Source organism: Amphiprion ocellaris, chromosome 16 (genome assembly GCF_022539595.1).
Source record: "Amphiprion ocellaris isolate individual 3 ecotype Okinawa chromosome 16, ASM2253959v1, whole genome shotgun sequence".
Classification (NCBI taxonomy): domain Eukaryota; kingdom Metazoa; phylum Chordata; class Actinopteri; family Pomacentridae; genus Amphiprion; species Amphiprion ocellaris.
This window is the reverse complement of record NC_072781.1, coordinates 28,585,188-28,611,560: the sequence shown is the minus strand read 5'-3', so window position 1 is coordinate 28,611,560 and position 26,373 is coordinate 28,585,188. Positions and strand designations below refer to the sequence as shown.

The window sequence follows — 26,373 nt, the reverse complement described above, 5'->3', positions numbered from 1 at the left end:
GACAGAACGTTTCTGCTGCAGATCCTCTGATTTTCTGACACCACGGAAACTTCCTGATTTTACTCCTCATTTTAGAGTGATGTTGGTTTTCGCTGGATATTATTGCAGATTTTTTTATTTTCTTTTTGTAAAGATACAGATTTATGATGTGTTCATTCTTTCATTATTTGCAGTTTTTAGCCTATTTTAAATTTTTTTTTAATTAAATTTTTTGTTCTATCAACATATAAATTAATGTTTTTTTTTCTCTGAGATTTATTGGTGTTCTATGGTTAAAAAAAAAAAAAAAAAGTTAAACTGCTTTAAAAACTTTTCCAGTAGAAATTCTCTGCTTCTCCTCCTCGTTTTACAGTATTTTTCTATCTTTTTGTTCGCTGATATTTTGTCTAAATATACAGATTTATCACATTTTTTATTTAATTTTTTTTTACTGTCAACATATAAATTAATACTTTTTTCTCCGTGAGATATTATTGGTATTATATTGTGGGGGGAAAAAGCATTAAAAACTAAATAGCTTTTCCAGTAGAAACTCTCTGCTTCGCCTCCTCATTTTACAGTATTATTCTTTTTTAAAATATATTTTTTCTAAATATACAGATTGATGATGTGGAAAATCTTTCATTATTTAGACTTTTTTTTTTTCACTGTTAACAACTTAACACTTTTTTTTCCTTCAAGATATTACTTGATATTATATAGAACAGTCCAAATCTCTGAAATAATAATTTGTTTAAATTTTTTATTTTTTTTTACTGTCAGAAACAAAATTAATACCTTCCCCCCCGACTTTGACATTGCTTGAAAGTTGAGTTGAATTGACAAATTTAATGTTTAATTCCACAAGTACAAAGAATATTGTAATTTTTTGAGATATTTAGCAATTTTTAATTCTAATTTTTGAAACAATTTACTGGAATTTTGTCTTTTTTTTAAAAAAATTACAGCTAATAGCTGGTAAAATATGAAAAAATAATAACTCATACGTTGACAGTAAATAAAATAGCATGATATTGTCCTATATCTGTTTTTTCTTTTACAAAAAATCAACAGAAATATTATTTTACAGACATTTAACAATTTTTTTGATTGAATTTTTTCCCCCCGCAATTTACTGTTACTTTTTTGCAGCTCTAAAAGTCACTTTTACACTCTGCTAATAAACAAAAACACAAGTTTTGTTTTCATTTCATTTTCACATGTCAGTTTGTGGCCTCGGTTTAATTTGTTTTTAGGATCAGTTTATAGCAGAAATCAGTTTTTCTGTAAGACTTAAAGAAGATTTTTCAGGATCTCTGGACTTCCAGCACGTTTATTCTGTTGCTGAAGCTCAGAATCGTCCAGAATCTGTTTATTTTCTCCTCTGAAGTGAATCTCGGGTCGTTTTGTTGTTCGTGTCTCGTCTTTTTTCTCGTCTCTGTAGTTTGGCTTCAAGTTTTTCTTCCTGTTGCGGTTCCAGTCGAGCATCTTTGTGTTGCTGTCGGCAGCTTGACGAGTGGCTCCGACACAATGCATGCTGGGACGGCCGTTTCCATGGAGATCTGAGGTTTTAACTTGATAATGTCCATCTTTGGCTGCACACCGGAGAGAGAAAGAATAGATGCAACGACTGCAGATAAAAATGATTAAATATTTGTGAGAGCAGAAAGAACTGAACTGTAGCCGTGGAGAGTCGACTTCTGAGGATGCTACAGTTCATTCTTTAATTTAAATGAGCAGTAAAGAGGGAAAAAACTGAAATTATACAAATTACGTTTAGAAATCTGTCAACAAACAGCAGCTTTAATCAGTGCTAACTCATGCAGCAGCTTTCTAGTAGTTTGAATGTAGCTCTGAAATGATAAATTACTGAGTTAGCAGCAGACCTAAGTTCACCTCAACAACTCTGCTGTTCAGTTGCTGTTTATTTGCTTTTTCAATCCTTTTCTCTTGTTTTCAGTCACTGTTTACTCCAATTTTCTGTTGCTGTTTACTTGTTTGTTGTCTGTGACTGTTTACTTTTGTTTTCAGTCACTGTTTGCCCACGTTTTCAGACATTGTTTGTCATTTTTAGTTGTTGTTTCCTTTAACTTTCAGCCTCTGTTTGCTTTCATTGTCACTGTTCACTTTTTCTTGTCGTTTGCTTGTTTTCAGTCGCTGTTTACTCAGTCGCTTTATTCCCCACCATTTTCATTGCTATAGTCAGTCATTTTTCATCACTGCTTTTGTTGTCTGTTACTATTTTATTTCAGTCACATTCAGTCACTTGTGTTTTTAGTCATCTGCGGTCATTGTTTGCTCACATTTTAAATGACTGTTCACTTTTGTTTTCAATTGCTATTTACTCGTTTTCTGTCATTTTGTCAGTCACAGATGCCATTTGCATTTGTTTACATTTCCAGTCAGAAAAAAACGCCATAGTTCTGCAGCTAATGACTATATTCTCTGTTATTTATTGGTAAAAAGTCGGAAGGTAGTTTAACTGATTCAAGATCTCAGAACCAACTAAATTCAGTTCATTTTCATTGCTATAATGTCATTTTCATCAGCAGCTCTCTTCACACTGTTGATGTTTCTTTTTTCTTTCTGAACGCTTTCAGGATTTCTTGTCTGTGTTGTTTAGAAGCTTAAATATTTGTCTGGATCTCAAAAACAGCAGCTGAGAAAACAACCTCACCTGCTTTGATCTGCATGATTTCACATTCTTCCTGTTTATGTACATGCGTGTATAAAAATCATTCACTGATTAAACTAATTAACCGCCTGAACCATAAAACTTGTCAGCAGCACAGAAAGACACAAGCATAAAAATCTGTTAAACTGAGAGGAACAGAAAAGCCGGCGTTTGTTTCTTGACAGCGTTCGTCAGAGAGACAAAGCTGATGGTAGTGGAGGATGATGGAGGTGAGAGGTGGGAGGATGTAGGAGGGAGACGGAGATGCTTGAAAAGATGCTCAGAAAAATGAATAAAATGAAAAAAAACCATCAGCTCCGATCTCCGGTTTCTGGTTTCCAGCTCAGATGTGAAACTAAAAAGCATCGTAGGAAATGTAGGAGGTTCAGAGGTCGACTGTGGACTGATGTGGCTTTGATTATTTATGTCTTCAGTCAATGTTTGCTTTCATTTTCAGTCACTATGTGCGTTTGTTTTTATTCACCGTTTACGTTCTTTGTAGGTCACCATTTGCTTTCATTTTCTATTGCTGTTTACTTTCCTTTTCAATCACTGATTACTTTTTTATTCGCTGTTTATTTTCGTTTTCAGACACTGTTTGCATTTATTGTTTGTCACAGCTTACTTTTTTTTTAGTCACTTGTGTTTTTAGTCATTTTCTGTAATTTTTAGTCAGTTTGCTTTCATCTTCTGTCACTGTTTACTGAGCTTTCTGTTGCTGTTAACTTGCATTTTCAGTTGCCTTTTCATTTTCTTTTTAATAAGTTTTCCTTTCAATTTCTGTTATTGCTGTTTACTTTCATTTTCAGTCAGTGTTTTTTGTTTTTATTCACTGTTTTCTTTTCAGTCATTCCTTGTTTGCGTTTTTTCAGTTGCAATTTGTTTTAATTTTCTCAAATGACTAGTGGCTGCTGTCAGTCGTTTTAAGTCACTGTTTGCTGTTGTCTGTTAGTGTTTACTTTCGTCTTTAATCACTGCTTTCAGTTTCTGGTTATGTGAATTTTCAGTAATCTTCTGTAATTTTCAGCTGCTTTTTGTTTTCGTTTTTAGTCACAGTTCACTTTCGTTTTCTGTTGCTTTTAACTTGTGTTTTCAGTAGTTTTCTGTCAATTTTCCACACCATTTTTGCTTACATTTAGAGAAATATCATAGCAATTAATGATGATTGTAAGTATTAATTGTTAACTTGACTTGAATAGCAAACAATATTCAGTTAATTTTCATATTTGATGACAAAGAAAAGCAGTTTTCCTGAAACAATCAACTATTAAAATAGTTCCAGGTGAATCTTCTGTTGAATGACAAACAGTTTCTGCTGTAAAACATTATTTTTATAGGTTTAAACATTCCCTCCTGTTAGTTTGTCCATCTATCATTCTGTCATCTTTCTCTATTTCTGTCTTTCTGGTCCTCAGCCAGAGTCGTTCTTCTTTTATCTCTCTTCTGTCCGACTATAAATATCTTCCTGAGGAGTCACAGTTCTTCTGGTTTCTCTCTGACAGTAACCAGTCGTTTCGTCTGGTCTCCAGATGTCGTCATGCTTTTAGTTTGAGCGTCTGTTTGTCTGCAGGCTTTTACTCCGATGCAACAATTAATCGACAGAAAACAAACAGCTCAATCAATGTTTAAGTCTGACCTCATTCCTCAGTGGACGTTTTAAAATTGAGTTGGTTTTCAGCACAGACCAAATGTGCACAGATAGAGGAATGTGTTGATGTAATATAAATGGATTTTAACATTATTCTTCATCCTAATGCTTGTATTCAGGAAATACTCTGAATGTGTTTTGATGCTTTTTGCTCTCGATTCAATCCAAGATTTAAAATATTTAACTTGCTGATGCCTGATACCATTTTAACAGAGAGTACACACTTCAAGTAGATGTAGTGCCTGGTTGAACCACTGGGTGGAACCTCTTACTGTTTAATACAGTATTTACTAGAAGAGGTGAGCAGTTTGTGTTGGCAACCAGAGAGCATTGTGGGACTTGAGCTAGTAAAGGGGCACCATGACAAAGACTCCTGAGACACTTAATGACCTCCAACCACAGCTCATGTTCAGACTTCAGCTAGTCAAGCGACATCATGACAAACACTTCTGAGATGCTTATTGACTTCCAACCACAGCTCATGTTGGGACTTGAGCCAGTAAAGGGGCACCATGACAAACACTTCTGAGAGGCTTAATGATGTCCAACCATAGTTCATGTTGGGACTTCAGCTAGTCAAGCGACACCATGACAAAGACTCCTGAGATGCTTAATGACCTCCAAACACAGCTCACGTTGGTCTCAAACTGAGATCGACGAGGACATTGGTTTTATATCTCAGTGAAAAATGTTACAGAAAAAATAGGATAAATTTACAGTCAAACATTGTATAAGAACTAATTCCTATTTGTAAAAATACAGATTTTTGATGTTGACATTTACATTTTTAGCCTTTTTTTTCTTTTGCAGCGAACATATAAATTAATGCTTTTCTCCTGTGAATTTTCACTCGTTACATATACAATTTAATAAAAACAGGGAAATTCTGTACAATAAAATAATTTTTCAGTCCTTATTTTGGGTACTTGTTCTGTCAATATACAGCAATTATATGTAAAATAATGAAACAAATTACATTTTTACTGAATTAAATATAGTAAAAATAGTGCAAATTTATGATCAAACATTGTAAAAGAATAACTCTATTTGTAAAACATATATTTGATGTGAATTTTATTGACAGTTGTGGCTCTTATTTTTTAGTTGAGTATATTTTACCTTTTTTTGTGTTTTTACTAGATATTATCTACAATTTAACGCAGCTATGAAAGTCAGTGTGACCAGTGTTTTAAAGTACATTTTGTCTCTGTGTTTCTGACTCGATGATGCTGAGATCAGGACTCACACCATCTGTTGCAGAACTTCTCATTCTTGTGGCTGCAGATGGTTTTTCATGACATCTTCTGGTGGGATGTTGGGGTCGTCGTCTTGCTGCAGGATGGATTTTCGACACCTGCTCACTGCTGACGATAAAAAATAATTGCTGCAGCAGATAAAGATGCAACATTATGAAACCAGTGTGAAAGAAGAGTGGATTGATCTTTAATTTCATCTTGCTGGTGTCGAATCTTTCTTGCCGTCCTGCAGTGACACACTTTGTAAAAACTCTGTGTGTTGTCATGACTCCGGCTGGTGCGTGTGTGTCTGTGCGTTATCACTTCTGCGTGAGTGCACATTGTGTTGGCTTCACTGTGGAGACACACACTCAAACACACACACTCTGTCAGGGTCCCAGTGGCGGCGTATTTTTAGCGTAGCAACACCAGCAGCTCCGGTCTGACTGGTTGTCGAGCTGCAAGTGGGTGGTGGCGAACGCACACACCAGTGTCAGAGTGAAGCTGAAACACTTTCTCATCCGCACAATTATTATTATTATTTGAAAAAATATAGACATATACAGTTTGGTCTGTGTTTTTTAAAGTCAACATATAAATAAAAATATTTTTTTAAATGTTACTATTATTGTTATTGTTTGCAATTTTCCCAAATGTTTGTAAATAAACAAATCAGGGAAATCTGTAAAATAACAGTTTGCAAAAAATCTTAAACATACATACATTTTTCTTTCAAATAACAGGAAATATCTGTAGAATAACAATATGTTTTGCTTTTTTAGATCTAGTAAAACTGTGTAAATATACAGTTAAATGTTGAAGGATTAGCATTTATAGAAATATTAAAAAAAAAAATTATGTGGACTTCAATTACAATTATCGTCTATTTTTTAAGGGTTAAACATGGAAATTCAAATTTTTTTCCATGATTTTACAAGTTAGTATCTAGAATTAAACTATTACTATAATATGCTGGATAGTGTTTACAGTCTTTGCCTTTTGTTTTGTTTTAACTGTCAACTTGTAAATTTATGCAGTTTTTCGAGATATTTTCTAGATATTTTCTGTAATTTAAAAAAAAATAGGGAAAATCTATGGAAGAACAGTGAATTCATCTAAAAATCTTACAATTAAAAGGTGTTATCTGTAAAGTAGTATTTTTTTGCTGATAGTTTTGCTTCTAAACAAACAGGTTCATTTTATGGTATATTTTTCAAAAAAATGACCATTGAACTTTTAAAAAGCCTAAATTTTTTACAGTGCAGGTGTGTTACAGACTCAGAAGTGGCAGCTCAGATGACCTCCAGAGAATAAACATGAGTCCAGATGTGACATCTAGCGACAGATTCAGTATCTGAGGAGGTTTTGACGCTGATCCGGTGTGTTTGGTTCAGTTTGATGCTGTCGGGTCACATTTCTGCTGCTGCTTGTGGCCTACATGCCGGTTTGTCCTACATAGAAGCAGCAGACGGTGATGGATGACCTCCTCGTCTCGGCCCAGATTCTCCCACTGAACACCTGAGAGCTTCTGCAGAGACTGCAGTGATGCTGGAGTCACCTTGGACTCAACTTTAACAAAACACAACTCAGAGCAGCTACAGGTGTTTAAATGTGACTTTTCAGAATAAGAGCGTTCTGAGTGCGTAGGTGTTAATCGGGGCGAGGGCTCTGTGGCGTTCAGGCGGCTGGTCCTGCGTGGGAGTTTTGGATTCTGCCTGGTTTCTGTTGCCATGGTGAACAATTGATACTTGAATTGCAAAATCGTGAAAGGCGCTAAAAATACAGAGAAGTGAGATCCATCTGCTTTTCCATCTGACAGAACGTTTCTGCTGCAGATCCTCTGATTTTCTGACACCACGGAAACTTCCTGATTTTACTCCTCATTTTAGAGTGATGTTGGTTTTCGCTGGATATTATTGCAGATTTTTTTATTTTCTTTTTGTAAAGATACAGATTTATGATGTGTTCATTCTTTCATTATTTGCAGTTTTTAGCCTATTTTAAATTTTTTTAAATTAAATTTTTTGTTCTATCAACATATAAATTAATGTTTTTTTTTTCTCTGAGATTTATTGGTGTTCTATGGTTAAAAAAAAAAAAAAAAAGTGAAACTGCTTTAAAAACGTTTCCAGTAGAAATTCTCTGCTTCTCCTCCTCAGTATTTTTCTATCTTTTTGTTCGCTGATATTTTGTCTAAATATACAGATTTATCACATTTTTTATTTAATTTTTTTTTACTGTCAACATAAAAATTAATACTTTTTTCTCCGTGAGATATTATTGGTATTATATTGTGGGGGGAAAAAGCATTAAAAACTAAATAGCTTTTCCAGTAGAAACTCTCTGCTTCGCCTCCTCATTTTACAGTATTATTCTTTTTTAAAATATATTTTTTCTAAATATACAGATTGATGATGTGGAAAATCTTTCATTATTTAGACTTTTTTTTTTTTACTGTTAACAACTTAATACGTTTTCCTTCAAGATATTACTTGATATTATATAGAACAGTCCAAATCTCTGAAATAATAATTTGTTTAAATTTTTTATTTTTTTTACTGTCAGAAACAAAATTAATACCTTCCCCCCCTGACTTTGACATTGCATGAAAGTTGAGTTGAATTGACAAATTTAATGTTTAATTCCACAAGTACAAAGAATATTGTAATTTTTTGAGATATTTAATTTTTAATTGCAATTTTCGAAACAATTTACTGGAATTTTGTCTTTTTTAAAAAAAAAATTACAGCTAATAGCTGGTAAAATATGAAAAAATAATAACTCATATGTTGACAGTAAATAAAATAGCACGAAATTGTCCTATATCTGTTTTTTCTTTTACAAAAAATCAACAGAAATATTATTTTACAGACATTTAACAATTTTTTTGATTGAATTTTTTCCCCCCGCAATTTACTGTTACTTTTTTGCAGCTCTAAAAGTCACTTTTACACTCTGCTGATAAACAAAAACACAAGTTTTGTTTTCATTTCATTTTCACATGTCAGTTTGTGGCCTCGGTTTAATTTGTTTTTAGGATCAGTTTATAGCAGAAATCAGTTTTTCTGTAAGATTTAAAGAAGATTTTTCAGGATCTCTGGACCTCCAGCACATTTATTCTGTTGTTGAAGCTCAGAATCGTCCAGAATCTGTTTTTTTCTCCTCTGAAGTGAATCTCGGGTCGTTTTGTTGTTCGTGTCTCGTCTTTTTTCTCATCTCTGTAGTTTGGCTTCAAGTTTTTCTTCCTGTTGCGGTTCCAGTCGAGCATCTTTGTGTTGCTGTCGGCAGCTTGACGAGTGGCTCCGACACAATGCATGCTGGGACGGCCGTTTCCATGGAGATCTGAGGTTTTAACTTGATAATGTCCATCTTTGGCTGCACACCGGAGAGAGAAAGAATAGATGCAACGACTGCAGATAAAAATGATTAAATATTTGTGAGAGCAGAAAGAACTGAACTGTAGCCGTGGAGAGTCGACTTCTGAGGATGCTACAGTTCATTCTTTAATTTAAATGAGCAGTAAAGAGGGAAAAAAACAGAAATTATACAAATTACGTTTAGAAATCTGTCAACAAACAGCAGCTTTAATCAGTGCTAACTCATGCAGCAGCTTTCTAGTAGTTTGAATGTAGCTCTGAAATGATAAATTAGTCAGTTAGCAGCAGACCTAAGTTCACCTCAACAACTCTGCTGTTCAGTTGCTGTTTATTTGCTTTTTCAATCCTTTTCTCTTGTTTTCAGTCACTGTTTACTCTAATTTTCTGTTGCTGTTTACTTGTTTGTTGTCTGACTGTTTACTTTTGTTTTCAATCACTGTTTGCCCATGTTTTCAGACATTGTTTGTCATTTTTAGTTGTTGTTTCCTTTAACTTTCAGCCGCTGTTTGCTTTCATTGTCACTGTTCACTTTTTCTTGTCGTTTGCTTGTTTTCAGTCGCTGTTTACTCAGTCGCTTTTTTCCCCACCATTTTCATTGCTATAGTCAGTCATTTTTCATCACTGCTTTTGTTGTCTGTTACTATTTACTTTTATTTCAGTCACATTCAGTCACTTGTGTTTCTAGTCATCTGCGGTCATTGTTTGCTCACATTTTAAATGACTGTTTACTTTTGTTTTCAATTGCTATTTACTCGTTTTCTGTCATGTTGTCAGTCACAGATGCCATTTGCATTTGTTTACATTTCCAGTCAGAAAAAAACGCCATAGTTCTGCAACCAATGACTATATTCTCTGTTATTTATTGGTAAAAAGTCGGAAGGTAGTTTAACTGATTCAAGATCTCAGAACCAACTAAATTCAGTTCATTTTCATTGCTATAATGTCATTTTCATCAGCAGCTCTCTTCACACTGTAGATGTTTCTTTTTTCTTTCTGAACGCTTTCAGGATTTCTTGTCTGTGTTGTTTAGAAGCTTAAATATTTGTCTGGATCTCAAAAACAGCAGCTGAGAAAACAACCTCACCTGCTTTGATCTGCATGATTTCACATTCTTCCTGTTTATGTACATGAGTGTATAAAAATCATTCACTGATTAAACTAATTAACCGCCTGAACCATAAAACTTGTCAGCAGCACAGAAAGACACAAGCATGAAAATCTGTTAAACTGAGAGGAACAGAAAAGCCGTCGTTTGTTTCTTGACAGCATTCGTCAGAGAGACAAAGCTGATGGTAGTGGAGGATGATGGAGGTGAGAGGTGGGAGGATGTAGGAGGGAGACGGAGATGCTTGAAAAGATGCTCAGAAAAATGAATAAAATGAAAAAAAAAACATCAGCTCCGATCTCCTGTTTCTGGTTTCCAGCTCAGATGTGAAACAAAAAAGCATCGTAGGAAATGTAGGAGGTTCAGAGGTCGACTGTGGACTGATGTTGCTTTGATTATTTATGTCTTCAGTCAATGTTTGCTTTCATTTTCAGTCACTATGTGCGTTTGTTTTTATTCACCGTTTACGTTCTTTGTAGGTCACCATTTGCTTTCATTTTCTATTGCTGTTTACTTTCCTTTTCAATCACTGATTACTTTTTTTATTCGCTGTTTACTTTCCTTTTCAATCACTGATTACTTTTTTTATTCGATGTTTACTTTCCTTTTCAATCACTGATTACTTTTTTATTCGCTGTTTACTTTTGTTTTCAGACACCCTTTACTGTTTACTTTGGTTTTAAGTCACTGTTTGCGTTTATTGTTTGTCACAGCTTACTTTTGTTTTTAGTCATTTTCTGTAATTTTTAGTCAATGTTTGCTTTCATCTTCTGTCACTGTTTACTGAGCTTTCTGTTGCTGTTAACTTGCATTTTCAGTTGCCATTTCATTTTCTTTTTAATCAGTTTTCCTTTCAATTTCTATTATTGCTGTTTACTTTCATTTTCAGTCAGTGTTTTTTGTTTTTATTAACTGTTTTCTTTTCAGTCACTCCTTGTTTGCGTTTTTTTCAGTTGCAATTTGTTTTAATTTTCTCAAATGACTAGTGGCTGCTGTCAGTCGTTTTAAGTCACTGTTTGCTGTTGTCTGTTAGTGTTTACTTTCATCTGTAATCACTGCTTTCAGTTTCTGGTTATGTGAATTTTCAGTAATCTTCTGTAATTTTCAGTTGCTTTTTGTTTCGTTTTTAGTCACAGTTCACTTTCGTTTTCTGTTGCTTTTAACTTGTGTTTTCAGTAGTTTTCTGTCAATTTTCCACACCATTTTTGCTTACATTTAGAGAAATATCATAACAATTAATGATGATTATAAGTATTAATTGTTAACTTGACTTGAATAGCAAACAATATTCAGTTAATTTTCATATTTGATGACAAAGAAAAGCAGTTTTCCTGAAACAATCAACTATCAAAATAGTTCCAGGTGAATCTTCTGTTGAATGACAAACAGTTTCTGCTGTAAAACATTATCTTTAAAGGTTTAAACATTCCCTCCTCTTAGTTTGTCCATCTATCATTCTGTCATCTTTCTCTATTTCTGTCTTTCCGGTCCTCAGCCAGAGTTGTTCTTCTTTTATCTCTCTTCTGTCCGGCTATAAATATCTTCCTGAGGAGCCACAGTTCTTCTGGTTTCTCTCTGACAGTAACCAGTCGTTTCGTCTGGTCTCCAGATGTCGTCATGCTTTTAGTTTGAGTGTCTGTTTGTCTGCAGGCTTTTACTCCGATGCAACAATTAATCGACAGAAAACAAACAGCTCAATCAATGTTTAAGTCTGACCTCATTCCTCAGTGGACGTTTTAAAATTGAGTTGGTTTTCAGCACAGACCAAATGTGCACAGATAGAGGAATGTGTTGATGTAATATAAATGGATTTTAACATTATTCTTCATCCTAATGCTTGTATTCAGGAAATACTCTGGATGTGTTTTGATGCTTTTTGCTCTCGATTCAATCCAAGATTTAAAATATTTAACTTGCTGATGCCTGATACCATTTTAACAGAGAGTACACACTTCAAGTAGATGTAGTGCCTGGTTGAACCACTGGGTGGAACCTCTTACTGTTTAATACAGTATTTACTAGAAGAGGTGAGCAGTTTGTGTTGGCAACCAGAGAGCATTGTGGGACTTGAGCTAGTAAAGGGGCACCATGACAAAGACTCATGAGATGCTTAATGACCTCCAAACACAGCTCATGTTGGTCTCAAACTGAGATCGACGAGGACATTGGTTTTATATCTCAGTGAAAAGTGTTACAGAAAAAATAGTATAAATTTACAGTCAAACATTGTATAAGAACTAATTCCTATTTGTAAAAATACAGATTTTTGATGTTGACATTTACATTTTTAGCCTTTTTTTTTACAGCTAACATATAAATTAATGCTTTTCTTCTGTGAATTTTCACTTGTTACATATACAATTTAATAAAAACAGGGAAATTCTGTACAATAAAATAATTTTTCAGTCCTTATTTTGGGTACTTGTTCTGTCAATATACGGCAATTATATGTAAAATAATGAAACAAATTACATTTTTACTGAATTAAATATAGTAAAAATAGTGCAAATTTATGATCAAACATTGTAAAAGAATAACTCTATTTGTAAAACATATATTTGATGTGAATTTTATTGACAGTTGTGGCTCTTATTTTTTAGTTGAGTATATTTTACCTTTTTTTGTGTTTTTACTAGATATTATCTACAATTTAACGCAGCTATGAAAGTCAGTGTGACCAGTGTTTTAAAGTACATTTTGTCTCTGTGTTTCTGACTCGATGATGCTGAGATCAGGACTCACACCATCTGTTGCAGAACTTCTCATTCTTGTGGCTGCAGATGGTTTTTCATGACATCTTCTGGTGGGATGTTGGGGTCGTCGTCTTGCTGCAGGATGGATTTTCGACACCTGCTCACTGCTGACGATAAAAAATAATTGCTGCAGCAGATAAAGATGCAACATTATGAAACCAGTGTGAAAGAAGAGTGGATTGATCTTTAATTTCATCTTGCTGGTGTCGAATCTTTCTTGCCGTCCTGCAGTGACACACTTTCTAAAAACTCTGTGTGTTGTCATGACTCCGGCTGGTGCGTGTGTGTCTGTGCGTTATCACTTCTGCGTGAGTGCACATTGTGTTGGCTTCACTGTGGAGACACACACTCAAACACACACACTCTGTCAGGGTCCCAGTGGCGGCGTATTTTTAGCGTAGCAACACCAGCAGCTCCGGTCTGACTGGTTGTCGAGCTGCAAGTGGGTGGTGGCGAACGCACACACCAGTGTCAGAGTGAAGCTGAAACACTTTCTCATCCGCACACTCGCCTCACAGCAAGGAGAAATCTGATTGGTTGAGGAGGGCATCAGTGGGCGGGGCCAGAGGAACTGATAAAACGCAGAGTTTTGAATTCACTGCAGAGAAAGATGTAGGAGAGACTTGGTTTTAGAGTATTTAGGGCTGCAAATGGAGACTATTTTTCTATCGATTGATCTGTCAACACTTTTAGTGGTTTGTCGATTAATGTAAATTATTATTTCTCTACAAAAACCCCAAATAAGCATTTTATTTCAGTTTGAGTTACTCTGACAAACTATATGTTGTTGTATAATGCAGTTCAGTATGAAATAAAAGTATATTAAAATGTAAAACTTGAGGTTTAAACTGGAAACCTCAGGATGATAAAATACATTGAATATTATTTATTGATATCTAAATGAATACTGCAGCTATTAAAGCTTTCAAAAAGCCCTTAAAACTCTGTAAAACCCCTGGTTGCAAAAATACAACATCAGTTTGATTTTTTTTAAATAGATTTTTTATTATGTATTTCAGAAACAGAAATATGTTTCAATGAAAACAGCTGCTGTTTTAAAATACAATATGTGTGAGCACAGAGAGCAGGAGAGAAGCTAACATGTAGCTTCCTGTTTGTTGTCTCTTTAGGTGTTCTTGACATTAAAACTGCACAGTTTAAACACCACCTTTTGTTTTCTGATTCATTTTAAATTCTTTCTACTCTCTTCTTTCTTGTCTTGGGTCTTTAGAAACTAAACTGAGTCAGACTTTGCTGCATTAGCGTCTAAATCTGGAGCTCTGACTGCAGCTGACTAATGATTGACCAACTAATGTAAAATGACAGTAGCAACAACAGTCCAGATTGTTGTGAAATTTTGATGCATTTTAAATGAGCTGCAGCTTTTTTTTTTTTTTTTTTTTTTTTAAGACTTTCCTGATGAAGTTCAGGCTTTATTTGCTGCTTGACTCCTGTTTTAATGGGACAAACACTCCACGTCATTATCAGCTCTTATTTAAACCCACTGGGCACGTTCAAGACGACAGAGCAGCCGTCTGCTTGTGGTTTTGTGTCGAGTCATGGTGGCGTTTGCTGACTGCAGGAACATTCTGCTGAGTCGTGCTGCTGATTCGCTGCTCTGTTTACCTGCACAGATCACTCACACCTCCTCAGTGGCAGCGAAGGCAAAGCTGCAGGATAAATAACAGCAAAACATGAAAACAGCTGCAGGAAATAAAAAAAGTTACATTATAAAGACATATAAAAAGGACAAAAAAGAGACACAACGTGACCTTGAAGAAACGCCACTACAAAGAAACACAAACTGAAAAAACAGGCACAAAATTACGAAGAAGGGATGCAATTTACCACAAAATGGTGCAAAATCACTAAAAGAGAATGCAAATTTACCACCAAATTATGCAAACGGCCAACAACAGCTGTAAAATAACAAAATAATAATGCAAAATCAGTATCAAGATGCAGCGTAACCAAAAAAAATTCGAAATGAAAGCATAGACATAAAAATTCACTAAAAAGGGCTGCAATATTAGCCTTAAAATATGCAAAACAATCAACAAGAGTTACAAAATGACTAAACTGAAAAGCAAAATCACCAGGTAGAGATGCAACACCCCTCCTAAGAAACAGAAAATAAAAACAAATGGACAGAAAGTCACTAAAAAGGGATTCAAAATGACCATAAAATATGCCAAACAACCAACAACTGATGCAAAATGACTAAAAAGGATGCAAAATCACCTTATAGACACAAAATAACCACCAAAAATCCACAAAATGAAAACAGAGACCCAAAATGACTAAAAATGATAGAGAATCACCAAATAGACACAAAAAACAACAAAGAAATTCAAATTAAAAACAGAGACAAAATAACTTCAAATGGATGCAAAATATTCATTTTAAAGTCATATGTCATCATAAAATGCATTAAATCTTCACATTTTAGAGGCTACAGACAGCAAAAATAGACTATAATGGTAACTTTATTATCAAAATAGTTGCTTTATACATGAATTATACATACAAAAAGGGTAAAAGGTGTCAAAAAACAGCTGTAGCCAGATGTTTCCCTGAGCTTCTGTCCTTTATCTCGTCCTGCAGCAGTCAGAGAGCAGCTTCTTCTGAGAAATAGGTCATAAATCCTTTTCATGGGACGAGTCGAAGCAGCAGCAACCAAACGGTGGATCAGAAAGTCCTTTTTAGCTCCGATTCACCTGCTGCTACCTCAGAGTGTAATTACGCAGCGGAGTCTCCACGTTTAATGAGCGTGGAATATTCAGTTATTAATTTAATACATTAGGATCATAGTGAATAATTTAGGGAAATTGATGAGATTCCACTGCAGAGATTTACACATTTAATGAGGACTGTACGGATTAATCAACAGAAAAATAATTCTAAAAAGCATTTCATTCATAATTTCACAGTTAATTCTGCATTCCCTAACAATCTCTGGTGTTAGAATTAGCTGTTTTTTGAGATTTTCATGATTCGAAATTGATTTTTTGGGGTGGTTTAGGCTCTTATGGTAGAAACAATTAATCCATTCTTAGAAAAATCTAAGATTTGCCTTAATTAAAATTGAAATTCCAGCTTTTCAACTAATATCTGCTGTAAAATCAAAATAAAATCGTGACAGACTTCAAAATGCAGCAGTGAATGTGTCAGTTTGGAGCTGGTCCCTGAACGCCTCACAGCTCAGAGGTGTCGGATGTGTGAACTGAAGGTGTGTTTGTGTTTATTATGGGCTGTCACATGTTGTAGTAACGTGTTGTGACCATAAGGAGGCATCATTCTGTCAGGTTACACATAAATGCAGTGCAGGTCAGAAACAGGCTGCAGCCAATTAGAGAGTGGAGTCACAGTCACATGACCTCCTCTCCTGTGTGCAGAGCAGAAGAATGAAGTCTGATTAATATTTATATTTAATGTGTCAGAAAACACGCACACAGATATATGTACATTTACTGTAGTAGTACTGTAATGCTGCTGATACTGTTCAGTATGTTTACAGTGTTTAATACACAGGATGGACTGAGAGCCTAATGCATGCCAGGAAAAAAAACAAGGAAATTTAAAATAATCTATTTTTTAAAAGCAATAAAAAAAAAATTGATTAAAAGTAAAAATGAATGTAAGCAAGGAAGAAAAGTATATAAATAGAAAAATACTAATGTATGTAAATAGTAAAAAATATTGGTTATAAAAATAAGATTTATGTTAATGAGAAATGAAATAAAATCAAATTAAAAAAGATAGAAGAATAAAGAACGGAAATACTAAAATACATTTTAATCAAACAAAATCATTTATGATGAAATGTATGTAAATAAAAATGTAACATAAAACAGAAAGCAATAAATGAATATATTTGAAAGATAAAGGTTTTAATGAAACTTCCCGAAGAAAAATAATAAAAAAACAGTATTAACAGATGAATAAACAGACAATGTGTTTACACTGTTTTGTAAATAATAATAAAATAAAAAATAAAATGAGAAAAATACCTAAAAAAAATATATACTTAAAATAAAAATACTCATGAATTTAAAAATTAAATAAGATAAAAAAATTTTAAATATTTTAAGAAATGTATGTAAATAATTAAAATACAATACAAAAAATGCAATATAAATAAAATTATGTAAATAAATACATAAAAAACTAATGGAAAACAAAAAATTTAGTTATTTTTTGTCTCAAATAGAGTTTCCACAAATCAAGAAATGAAAGAAGAGTGAAAATCTCAGCTTCTTTCTCACCTCCATCAGCCAATTCCAGCGAGATACGTGTTTAAATCTGTGTGTAAATATGTGTGTAAATATCTGATTGTTGGTTGCAGAATGTTACAAACGTGTCCTGTTTGACATCAAGAAGTTGTAGAATTCTTGAATTTGTCCCTCCATCCATCATCCAGCTTTCTCCTGTATTTGTTGTTATATGTAATTATTTTAAAAATAATTTATTTTATATAATAATAATAATGATGTGATCCTCTTTGTGCAGGTTTCCTACAATCGTCTCGGCTTCTGCCCGTCAGAGCCGGTCTGAGCGTGTCCAAGAGTCCCGTCGCTAACGGCAACAGGCAGCAGGTGGAAGGACTCGGAGGCGGCGGTGGGGGCGGAGTCGCGGCGAGGTCACGATGACGCAGGTGGCGGCGGAGTACGACCACATGGAAATCCAGCAGCAGTACAGCGATGGCGTCAACAACCGCTGGGACGCCGACGACTGGGACAACGAGAACAGCTCGGCCCGGCTGTTCGAGAGATCCAGGATCAAAGCCCTCGCAGGTAAGAGGACGAGTCTTCACAGCTTCCTGATGTTGGTTTTAAACCTCCAGATGCTCAAACCTGTTCTCCTAGTTGTTCTGGTTCAAGTTCAGTTGATTTGATAGTGGATGTTTTGTCTGTAGCCTCAAGGACAAACCTGGAGATGCAGGACTCCATCTAGAATGTCACTCTTAGAAGTTATCTTTCTACACATCTGTCAAAAAGTAGAACTTAGGAGCTTCTTCAGGTTGGTTCTGGTTCCTGGTTGTTGATGATTCTGGCAGCTGCATTAGTGCATATTTATGGTAAAGGCGAGTGTTGGGTGATTGGTTGAGACCATGGCTGGTTGGTTTCTTTGGGTGATTTTTGAGAATTCAACCCTCTATGCCGTTAAATGTCTGAATCCAAGCAGCAGTTTCTGAGCATTACTTACTCCTGTCACATTTTTATTCACCGTGGGCTCATTTTTCACTGCAATGTAAAGTTCTGCAGCTCTGTAGAAACAGAACAACCATGACTAGAAGTACAGAGAACTCAGAAATGTCTTCTCTGCAGAATGACACAGTTATAAAGCCATAAATCATTAAAAGACAAAATGAAAGTTGAATTTCTTTGATTATTTATTTCGTAAAAATTTTAAAAACCTGGAATCAACATGTAGAACATTTTGCAAGTTCCTACAGGTGTTACTAATACTGGAAAAAAAACATGGTGGCTCTATATATTATAGATATTTTACTGTTTACACTTTTAATTTGCTTCCATATTTGTGTCCTCTCTGCTCTGTATAAACACAACCTGCAGTTCAACCAGAACTCCGTGAATTTTTGTCACGTGACTGTTGGTTACAGCTGAGTCATTGAGGACGTCTCAGTTGCATCGAGGTGCACGGGATTTTTTACTTTTTTACTGAATGTAGTTTGTATAAATTGATAATTTTTGGCAAATTATTAAATGAGACAAGGAAATAAACAGATTTTGAAGAAATATTGTGATTTTCAGCTTAGATTTAGATGATTTGGGATTGTTTAAAGACAACACAACTTTCGAACCCACCAAGGAGTGCAGAATTTTTAGTTTTTTACAGAATCTGACACGAACTGTTTATTTTTTTGATGAATTCTTGCAAAAGCATGTAGTATAAAGTGATTTTCAGAAACGATTTTAAGCTCTGATTTCATTATTATTCCTGATGAAACTGCACATCGCAGATGAGTAGTTCAAGGACCGTCGGAAAGCTGATAACTGGCAAACTTTTTCTATTTTTTCAGTTTCTGGCTTTGATAAATTGCGTATTTTTAAAATTATTTTTCCAGCAAAAAATAACATGCCTTTCAGACCAGTCAGCTGGTATTGGGCTCAGAGGGTTAAAGTCGTCTTTTGGTGAAAATTAAGTTTTTAGTCTTGTCCTGTTTTTTTTTTTTAGATGCTAAAAGACAAATGAGTGAAATAAGCTGCCAGTGACTCCAAAACACAGACTCAGACTTTCAGGATGTCGTATGTCAAACAGAAGGCACCAGTCCAGTTAACTTGCAGAGTAGAGGGTTCTGTTTCATTAATCTTCTTTAGAAATAGTCTCTGGTTTGAACATGTTTGAATTAGTCCAATATTACAACTCACTATTGTGTATTGTGGAGTAGTTTTGCAGTGTTTATAGAGTCCTATTTATAAAAACACAGCAGGTTCGTTTTCTTTATTTTGATGAGAGTGAGCAGGATCACTTCATCCGGCTAACACAGTTTAATTCAGGATTAATTGAACCTCGTCTGGAGAGAACTCTGTTCATCGTCCTGAGTGTGTTTTTGTGTTTACTCAGTGGGAGTCTGAACGGTTTCGTAAGCTTCGAGGTCGCAGGGTTTGAGTCAACATGCAGAACAATGCAGCTTCTCAAAACAAAAAGTTACAGAATGAAATCGGCGTTTCTTCCCTCCGGAGACGATCAGAGTGTGACAGGATGGAAATGAAGCTGTTTGTGATGCTGATCTCTGGTTTTTTTACAGTTAATTTCAGCCTTAAGGAGCCACATGAGTGAGTTTCTATGACGTTTTCTGATTTAAATCATATTGCAGACGTGACTTTCACATGGAACACAGAGAAATTTGGTTCTACACTGTCCTCTATACGTGATAAATATTAGTATCTGGGGCCGTAGTTTATCTTAGATTAGTTTGACTAACAGGAGCACAAAATTAAATCACATTTTTTGTTATTACTGGTGCTCTTGAAGGGAAAAGATCATTAAAGAGTCAAAATTTGACCTCATACATGACTTAGAAAGAAGAATTTAATTTTAGGCACCCAAGTGTGCTGTTAAAAATCATTGAACAAGTGTTTTTTGTTTTTTATTAGTCTCATTTCATTAAAGATGCACATACTTAAGTCCCTAGACTTTGATATTTGTGGCTCTTTAAACTGAGTGATTTTAAAATATTTTTTGGAAACTAAAATAGCTGGTTCATGTTAGCTCTTGGTTGTGCTCTTAAAAGTTACTTAGCATTGGAAAAAATGTAGGAATTAGCTGGGGAGCATTTTTGGATGATGGCTGATATAAAATGCTGACATGTTGTTGTTGCTTTGCTATCAATAAAACGCAGCAAATAATGAATAGAAATAAGGCACAAAATCTCTAAACTTAATGTTTTCTTCATCTCTGTTTGCTTAAATACATCTGCAATCTGTCTGAAGTGCACTGATTCTAAATAAACAAAATGATCAAATCATATCTTGTTAATGTATATATAGATCAACCAAAATGTTGCACGTGTTTATAAGAGAGACAACAAAAATATGCCAAAAAAACAAACAGAAAACTAAAAAAGTAATAAAATCAATCTGTTAAACAACATATAATAGAATGTACAAGACTGAAAGAATAAATCAATTTTTTTCTTAAAATGAATAGAAAATAATAAAATATATCAGCTAAATTAATGCACATTTGTAATTGAAAACAAACAAACAAACAAAGCTTCTCTCTTAAGTTTATCGATCACGTTTTTCAAGTTCAGTAAACTTGATTCAGCTGGATCTAAATTGTCAGAACTCACAAGATGATTTTTGAAGTAATTAATGAACCTAAAAGCAGCAGAGAGACTTTAGTTTTAATGTGTGCTTCAGTCTCTGCTGCAAGTTTGTCCTGCTTTTTAAAAAAAAAAACAGGAAAACACTGAAAAATCTGGGGGGAAAAAAAGTGCATTTTGTTGCTGTTTTCCTGCTTCACCTCCTGCTGGATTTCTCTGCTTCACAAACCATAAATAACCTGAAGTTAAACGAGGTTAATTAAAGAACTTCAGGCTGCATTTAGACGGACACACAGACAGACTGATGCATGTTAACGAGACAGAATTAAATGTCTCTGCTCCCAGTTTTAGCCTCTGACCTGTTAAACCTGCCATTGTTGTGTTTGTTGACCTTATTCTGCTGTCAGGAAGTTCATTATATAACAAGTAAACATGTCGGCTCTTAACCTGTAGCAGCAGCACCCTCCTCTGGTCAGGTGCTGAAAATGCAAGGATGTTTTTCTGAGCTTTTTCTGTAGATTAATCGTTATAAAGTCTGCATATTAATGTGCAGCTCCACATTGGTGCCGATTATTCAACAAAAAGTGTGTTTTTCTTGTTCTTTTTGCTTGTTTTTTATTGCCATTCCAGAAATAATGAGGTAAAAATATGTTTCAGCTGCAGCATCGTGGTCTTTCCATCATGGTGGATTAATGCTGAAGGTGACGCTGGTGCTGAAGTGAGTTAATGTGTGTTACAGTAATTCTATCTGAGTCTCCGCCTGCTGTTTACCCTGATGGCCGACTGCTGCAGTAGTGTCCCACTTCACTAAATAATTCACACCACAGTTAAATATGCAGGAGAAAGCTGATGGTTGGAGTGTGTGTGTGTGTGTGTGTGTGTGTGTGTGTGTGTGTGTGTGTGTGTGTGTGTGTTCTTGTAAAGATACTACGAGGGCGGAGTTTGTGTTTCCTGCTGGCGACTGTTCAGCTGCAGAGAGACGAATGAATACGAGTGTTAAAATACTCTGAATTAAACTTGAGACTTGACCTACAATGTCAAACACATTCATTAAAGTCGGCACCAAAAAGTTCTGGTAATGACGATCAGGGTTAGCAATCGTTGCTGATTGTGAAGGGTCCCCCTACATGAAGAGCTGGGTTCTGCCCTGTTAAAAGGGTATTTTTCTTGTCACTGTCACCTTAGGGCTGCTCTGGGGGTTCAGGCATTTGGGTTCTTTAAAGCGTCTTGAGACAGTTTGACTGTAATTGGCGCTATATAAATAAAATTGAATTGAATTGAAAATTGAATAGCTGCAGGTACACCTGACCACTCCTGCATCAGAAGTAACCTGTAAAACTGTCACTGAGATGCAGTGACACTGTCCTAGTTGATCTCAGTTTGTCTGAAACACTTAAGATCTAGCCAGAGGTCATTAAGCGTCACAGAAGTCTTTCTCGTGGTGCCCCTTTACTAGCTAAACACCCACAATGCTCTTTGCTTGCCAACATGAACTACCCATACTCAAAATGATGCCTCCTCGATCCCCAACAGTAGTAAACAGTACGACGCTCCTCCTGGTGGAAAAGCTAGGTACTACAGCTGATCTACAATACATGAAATGTGTGTTATTTAGGAAAACGGCATGTGATCACAAGGAAAACTTAACTGGGACATCCCTACTTCCAGTCGGGGTTGTGCCGTTTCCATCGAGGTGCAGGAATTTTTATTGCAGTGAGAAGTGAGCACACAGTGAGTAAAAATGTGGCAGGAGCATGAAAACATCCAGAAACTGCTGGAGAGGATTCTAGTGTTAACGGTCGGTCATAAACTGTTATGCTATTTCAAGAGACGTGTCTCTACTTTGGTGTTTTCAGCTGCTGTTTTCAGCGGCTTTCTTAGTTGCTGATTTCTGTAATTTTCAGTCGTGATTTGCTTTCATTTTCACTTTCTCTTTTCAGTCCTTTTAACCTAAAGTTTGCTCCATTTGCAGCTGCTGTTTTCTGACAATTATAGTTGCTCTTTGGTTTCGACTTCAGGTGCTGTTTGCTCCTGCTTTCATTTGTCATTTTCAGTTGCTGTTTTTTGTCGTTTTCAGTCACTGTTTACGTTTTCTGTTGTCAACGGCTGGTTTTTGTCATTTTATGTTGCATTTTTCTATCATTTTCAGTTATTTGCTTTCCTTTTCTTGCAGCTGTTTTTTTATTTTGTCATTTTCACTTGCCATTTTCTATTTTTCCAAGTGCTGTTTTCTCTTCTTTTCATTTGCTATTTAGTTGTTAATTTTCTGTCTTTTTCAGTCACTGTTTACTTTCATTTCCAGTTAATGTTTACTTCTTATCGTTGTTTTTTTCCCCCAAACTTTCAGCACTTAAGCTACTGTGGTAGTTTTAAGAAAACATCTTGATTTTGGTTAAAATATGCTTCTTGCTATTGGAAAAACACAAATTTTTGGTTATGTTCTACATTGCTAAAGTCCTACGCCAAGAGTAGCTCCTTAGAAAAACAAAGCATCTCTAAATTTTGCGCATTTGTTTTTGCGTAGATAATCCATTTCGTGGTGTGAACTAAGACACTTTTGCACTTTTCTTTTGTGGGACTAAACTGTGGGATCTGCTGGCCAAAAAGAAGAGAAAAATATGAGCTTTCAGATGCTGCCAGCTTCATCGTCTCTGAGCTTTTCTTCTCCTCGTCTTCCTGTTCCTGCTGAGCTCAGCGGGCTGATGGATGTCGGGGTGATGACTCTGAGTTAACGCTGCATCTGATGCAGGATCAGTGTGTCCTTTGATTAGATAAAGAGGCTCTGATTCTGATGTTAATGAACTTAATGACTTAACGAGCAACTAGAAGGAATTGAACAGAAGCAGCAGCAGGTATAGTTGAAGTAGTACGATAAAGATCAATGCTGGTATCCTCACATGAGGCGGTGCTGCTGAGAGGAGTTAATTTTGGAGTTATGTTCTGCAAACTTTACCGAAGACTTTAAAATAACCGAATCAGAAACATGCTGAAGCCTTGAGCATCGGTTCAGCTGCACTGACGAACTGAAAACCGATGCTGAGACCTGAACATGTACTTCTGCTGCTGTCTCAGCTTCTCAGAGTGTGTGTTTGTGTGTGTGTGTGAAGTCCAAGCCAAGTGTGTTACGCCTCCATATGATATCCTGGGAAACACAAAACCGCCGGTCGCCATGGAAACGCCGGCAGATCTACTTACAGCTAAGGGAGAGACAGAAGGAGTGTGTGTTTGCTCAGTGTGGGTGGCTTTTCGTGGTCACTTGGCATGTTGACTTCCCCTCAAATAGAAGCTGCAGCAGATCGTAGATACGCTCAACGCTGTATGTGGCTGCGTGCATGTTTTCTCGTGAAGTCGGATGTGTTTTTTCCTAATTCCACTTAGAATATTGGCTCGAGCTTAAAAGATGGAGTTCAAAGAAGCCATTATGTGTTCAAAATGTCAAATATTGTTTATGAAATTTAGTGTAACAGCTTCAGTTTGGGTCATTTTTAGCCTTAAAGAGCACATATTCTGCACATTTACAGGTTATAGTTGTATTCTTGGGTTTACTAGAATATGTTCACTCACTTTAACGTTCAAAAAACACATTATTCCTCTCATACTGTACATTTCCGCAGCAGTTTTTCTCACACTCAATCTGAAACACTGTTTTAGCTCCTGTTTCTTTATAGCCTGCCTTTGAAAAATCACATCTGCTCTGATTGGTCAGCAAATAAACCATATGAACCAGAATCAGATCCAGAACACAGCGAGCTACATTGCGCAATATTCACTGTAACATGTGCTAACAATAAAGCTAGCTGAGTTTAAGCTAGACTGATGCACATAAAAAGCCACTCAGTCTTTGTTTATTGGCTTCAAATCGCTCTCTGATCGTCTTTTTCTGAATAAGGTCTGACAAACATGTCTGATCGGCCATTTCTTCCATTTTTTCTACCTCCGGACAACACGAAATACGATCGATAGAAGCTCACATAAAAGAATAACTACAGCTTCTCCATTTTTCTTCTGTAGATGGACAAATATTTTTTTCTTCTTTGTGTTTTTTGGCAGTTGACAAACAACAGTGTTTTTTCTGGCTTTCTCTGCTCTGTTTATTACAGTGAACTGAATTCCTTTTTAATTCCTTTTTGTTACATATTTTTCTTTTTGAACTTTAAATGTGCTTGACAGTTATATGTAAGTATTGTCGTAGAATTAAACAGTAATCCACTAAGTGTTTGGTTTTTTAGATGTTGGAAGTGCATGAAGACTCTTGCGTTCACTCTTACGGGCAACAGCAGAACATTTGGTGAGTTTTGAGACGTTTTAAAGTCAGCAGAACCAGCTGTAGGAAATAAATAAACCTGGTGGACTGAGAGGAAGCTGCTTATTGTTTGTTTGAGGAAGTAGCGGCTGGAAACTTGATGACATCAGTAAGTAACAGAATTAAACCTTGACTTCAAACAAGGTGTTTTGAGGTGCAAGGAGCTGAGTTTTTGAGCTACTGAAGTTGAATTTCTTTGAATATTTATTTTACAAAAATTTGAAACAATCTGGAACCGACATGTACAATATATTTTCCAAGTGCTGATAGCTGCTACCAATTTAGAAATCAAAAATTACAGCTCTACACACTACAGATATTTTACTATTTACAGTTTAATTTGTTTCGATACTTGTCTCATGTCTGCTTTGCATAAACACAGCCTGCAGTTCATCTCAAAAAGAATTTTTGTCATTGGACTGTTGGTCACAGTGGAGTCACTCATGACTTCCCGTTTGCAAGAAGAAGTGCAGAATTTTTTGGTTTTTTATGGAATATATTTAGGTCAAATGATTTATTTTTGCCGAATTTTTCAGAGTCATGCGTAATGAAGTGATTTTGATGGAATATCAGATATGGTTAATGTTCCATGTAATAAAAAGCTGCTATATAAAACACTGAAGTAAAGGAGAAACCCAAAAGGCAGAATATTGACTCTTGAATGCTGCTGTATTTTCTCAAAGCTCTTTTTTTTTGCTGCAGTGGAGGAAATAAACTCATGATGGCTGATTGTCACAGATTGTCTCTGCTGTAGAAACACAACAGTTAGTGCAGTCGGAGATTATTAGCAGCAGGATAAGTGCTAAATAATGTACATTGCCAAGCAGTAATCTGCAAGTAAAACTACAAGAGAATGAGATTTAACGTGAGTAATGCTGAGCTGATGAAGGTAACACCTCAGTGCTTCAGTCTGCATGTTGCTGCTGACATCCATCGAACCGTCAGGACCTTCATGCCACATTAAAGTGTTTCTGGTAACTCGGTTCGTTTTCTGACCTCAGAATAGCAGCTGAGAGGATCTATGGTTTAGTCCTCAGACAGACGGGCTGTCGAACCGCAATGCATGCTGGGTAGCAACCAAAGTCTGGATTTATAGTCTTTGATCTGACGGATTTTAATCAAAGTGAGGAAGTTGAACGAAAAAGATGCAGAAAACACGTCCCGATTGACTTGACTGCTGATTTAATTCCTCAATTTATTTGAGTACACAGAAAATGGTTTTGTTTGACCAACAGGCTGAAATCCAGGAAAAATCCAATTTATAACATGAGTAGGAACAACAAATGTTCACATTTAAGAAGCTGGACCATGAAATTCTTGGTGTTTTTGTGTGTTTTATGTAATTCAGTGTGGGGTGAGATATATTTGCACATGTTTGATCTATGAACTAACAGAAGGCCTCATAGCTAAATCTGCTCCGATGCTTTAATCTGCAGGTTTGTTTAGTGCTGGTAATTATCGGTTATTGGAGCTTTTATTGATGCGCCAAAATAGGAGTTTGTGAAGC

The 26,373-nt window shown here is 35.6% G+C and overlaps 1 protein-coding gene across 2 annotated transcripts in view; it reads left to right on the top strand.

The window, feature by feature from the left end:
• LOC111572926 (spectrin beta chain, non-erythrocytic 1) overlaps nt 1-26,373 on the top strand; it is a 192,966-nt gene that overhangs the window by 52,386 nt on the left and 114,207 nt on the right. For both annotated transcript variants that reach the window (XM_055018549.1, XM_055018548.1), the window contains exon 2: nt 17,281-17,564. In XM_055018549.1, coding sequence (XP_054874524.1) covers nt 17,417-17,564 — 148 coding nt within the window. In that variant the 5' untranslated portion in view covers nt 17,281-17,416. The remainder of the gene's footprint in view (nt 1-17,280; nt 17,565-26,373) is intronic.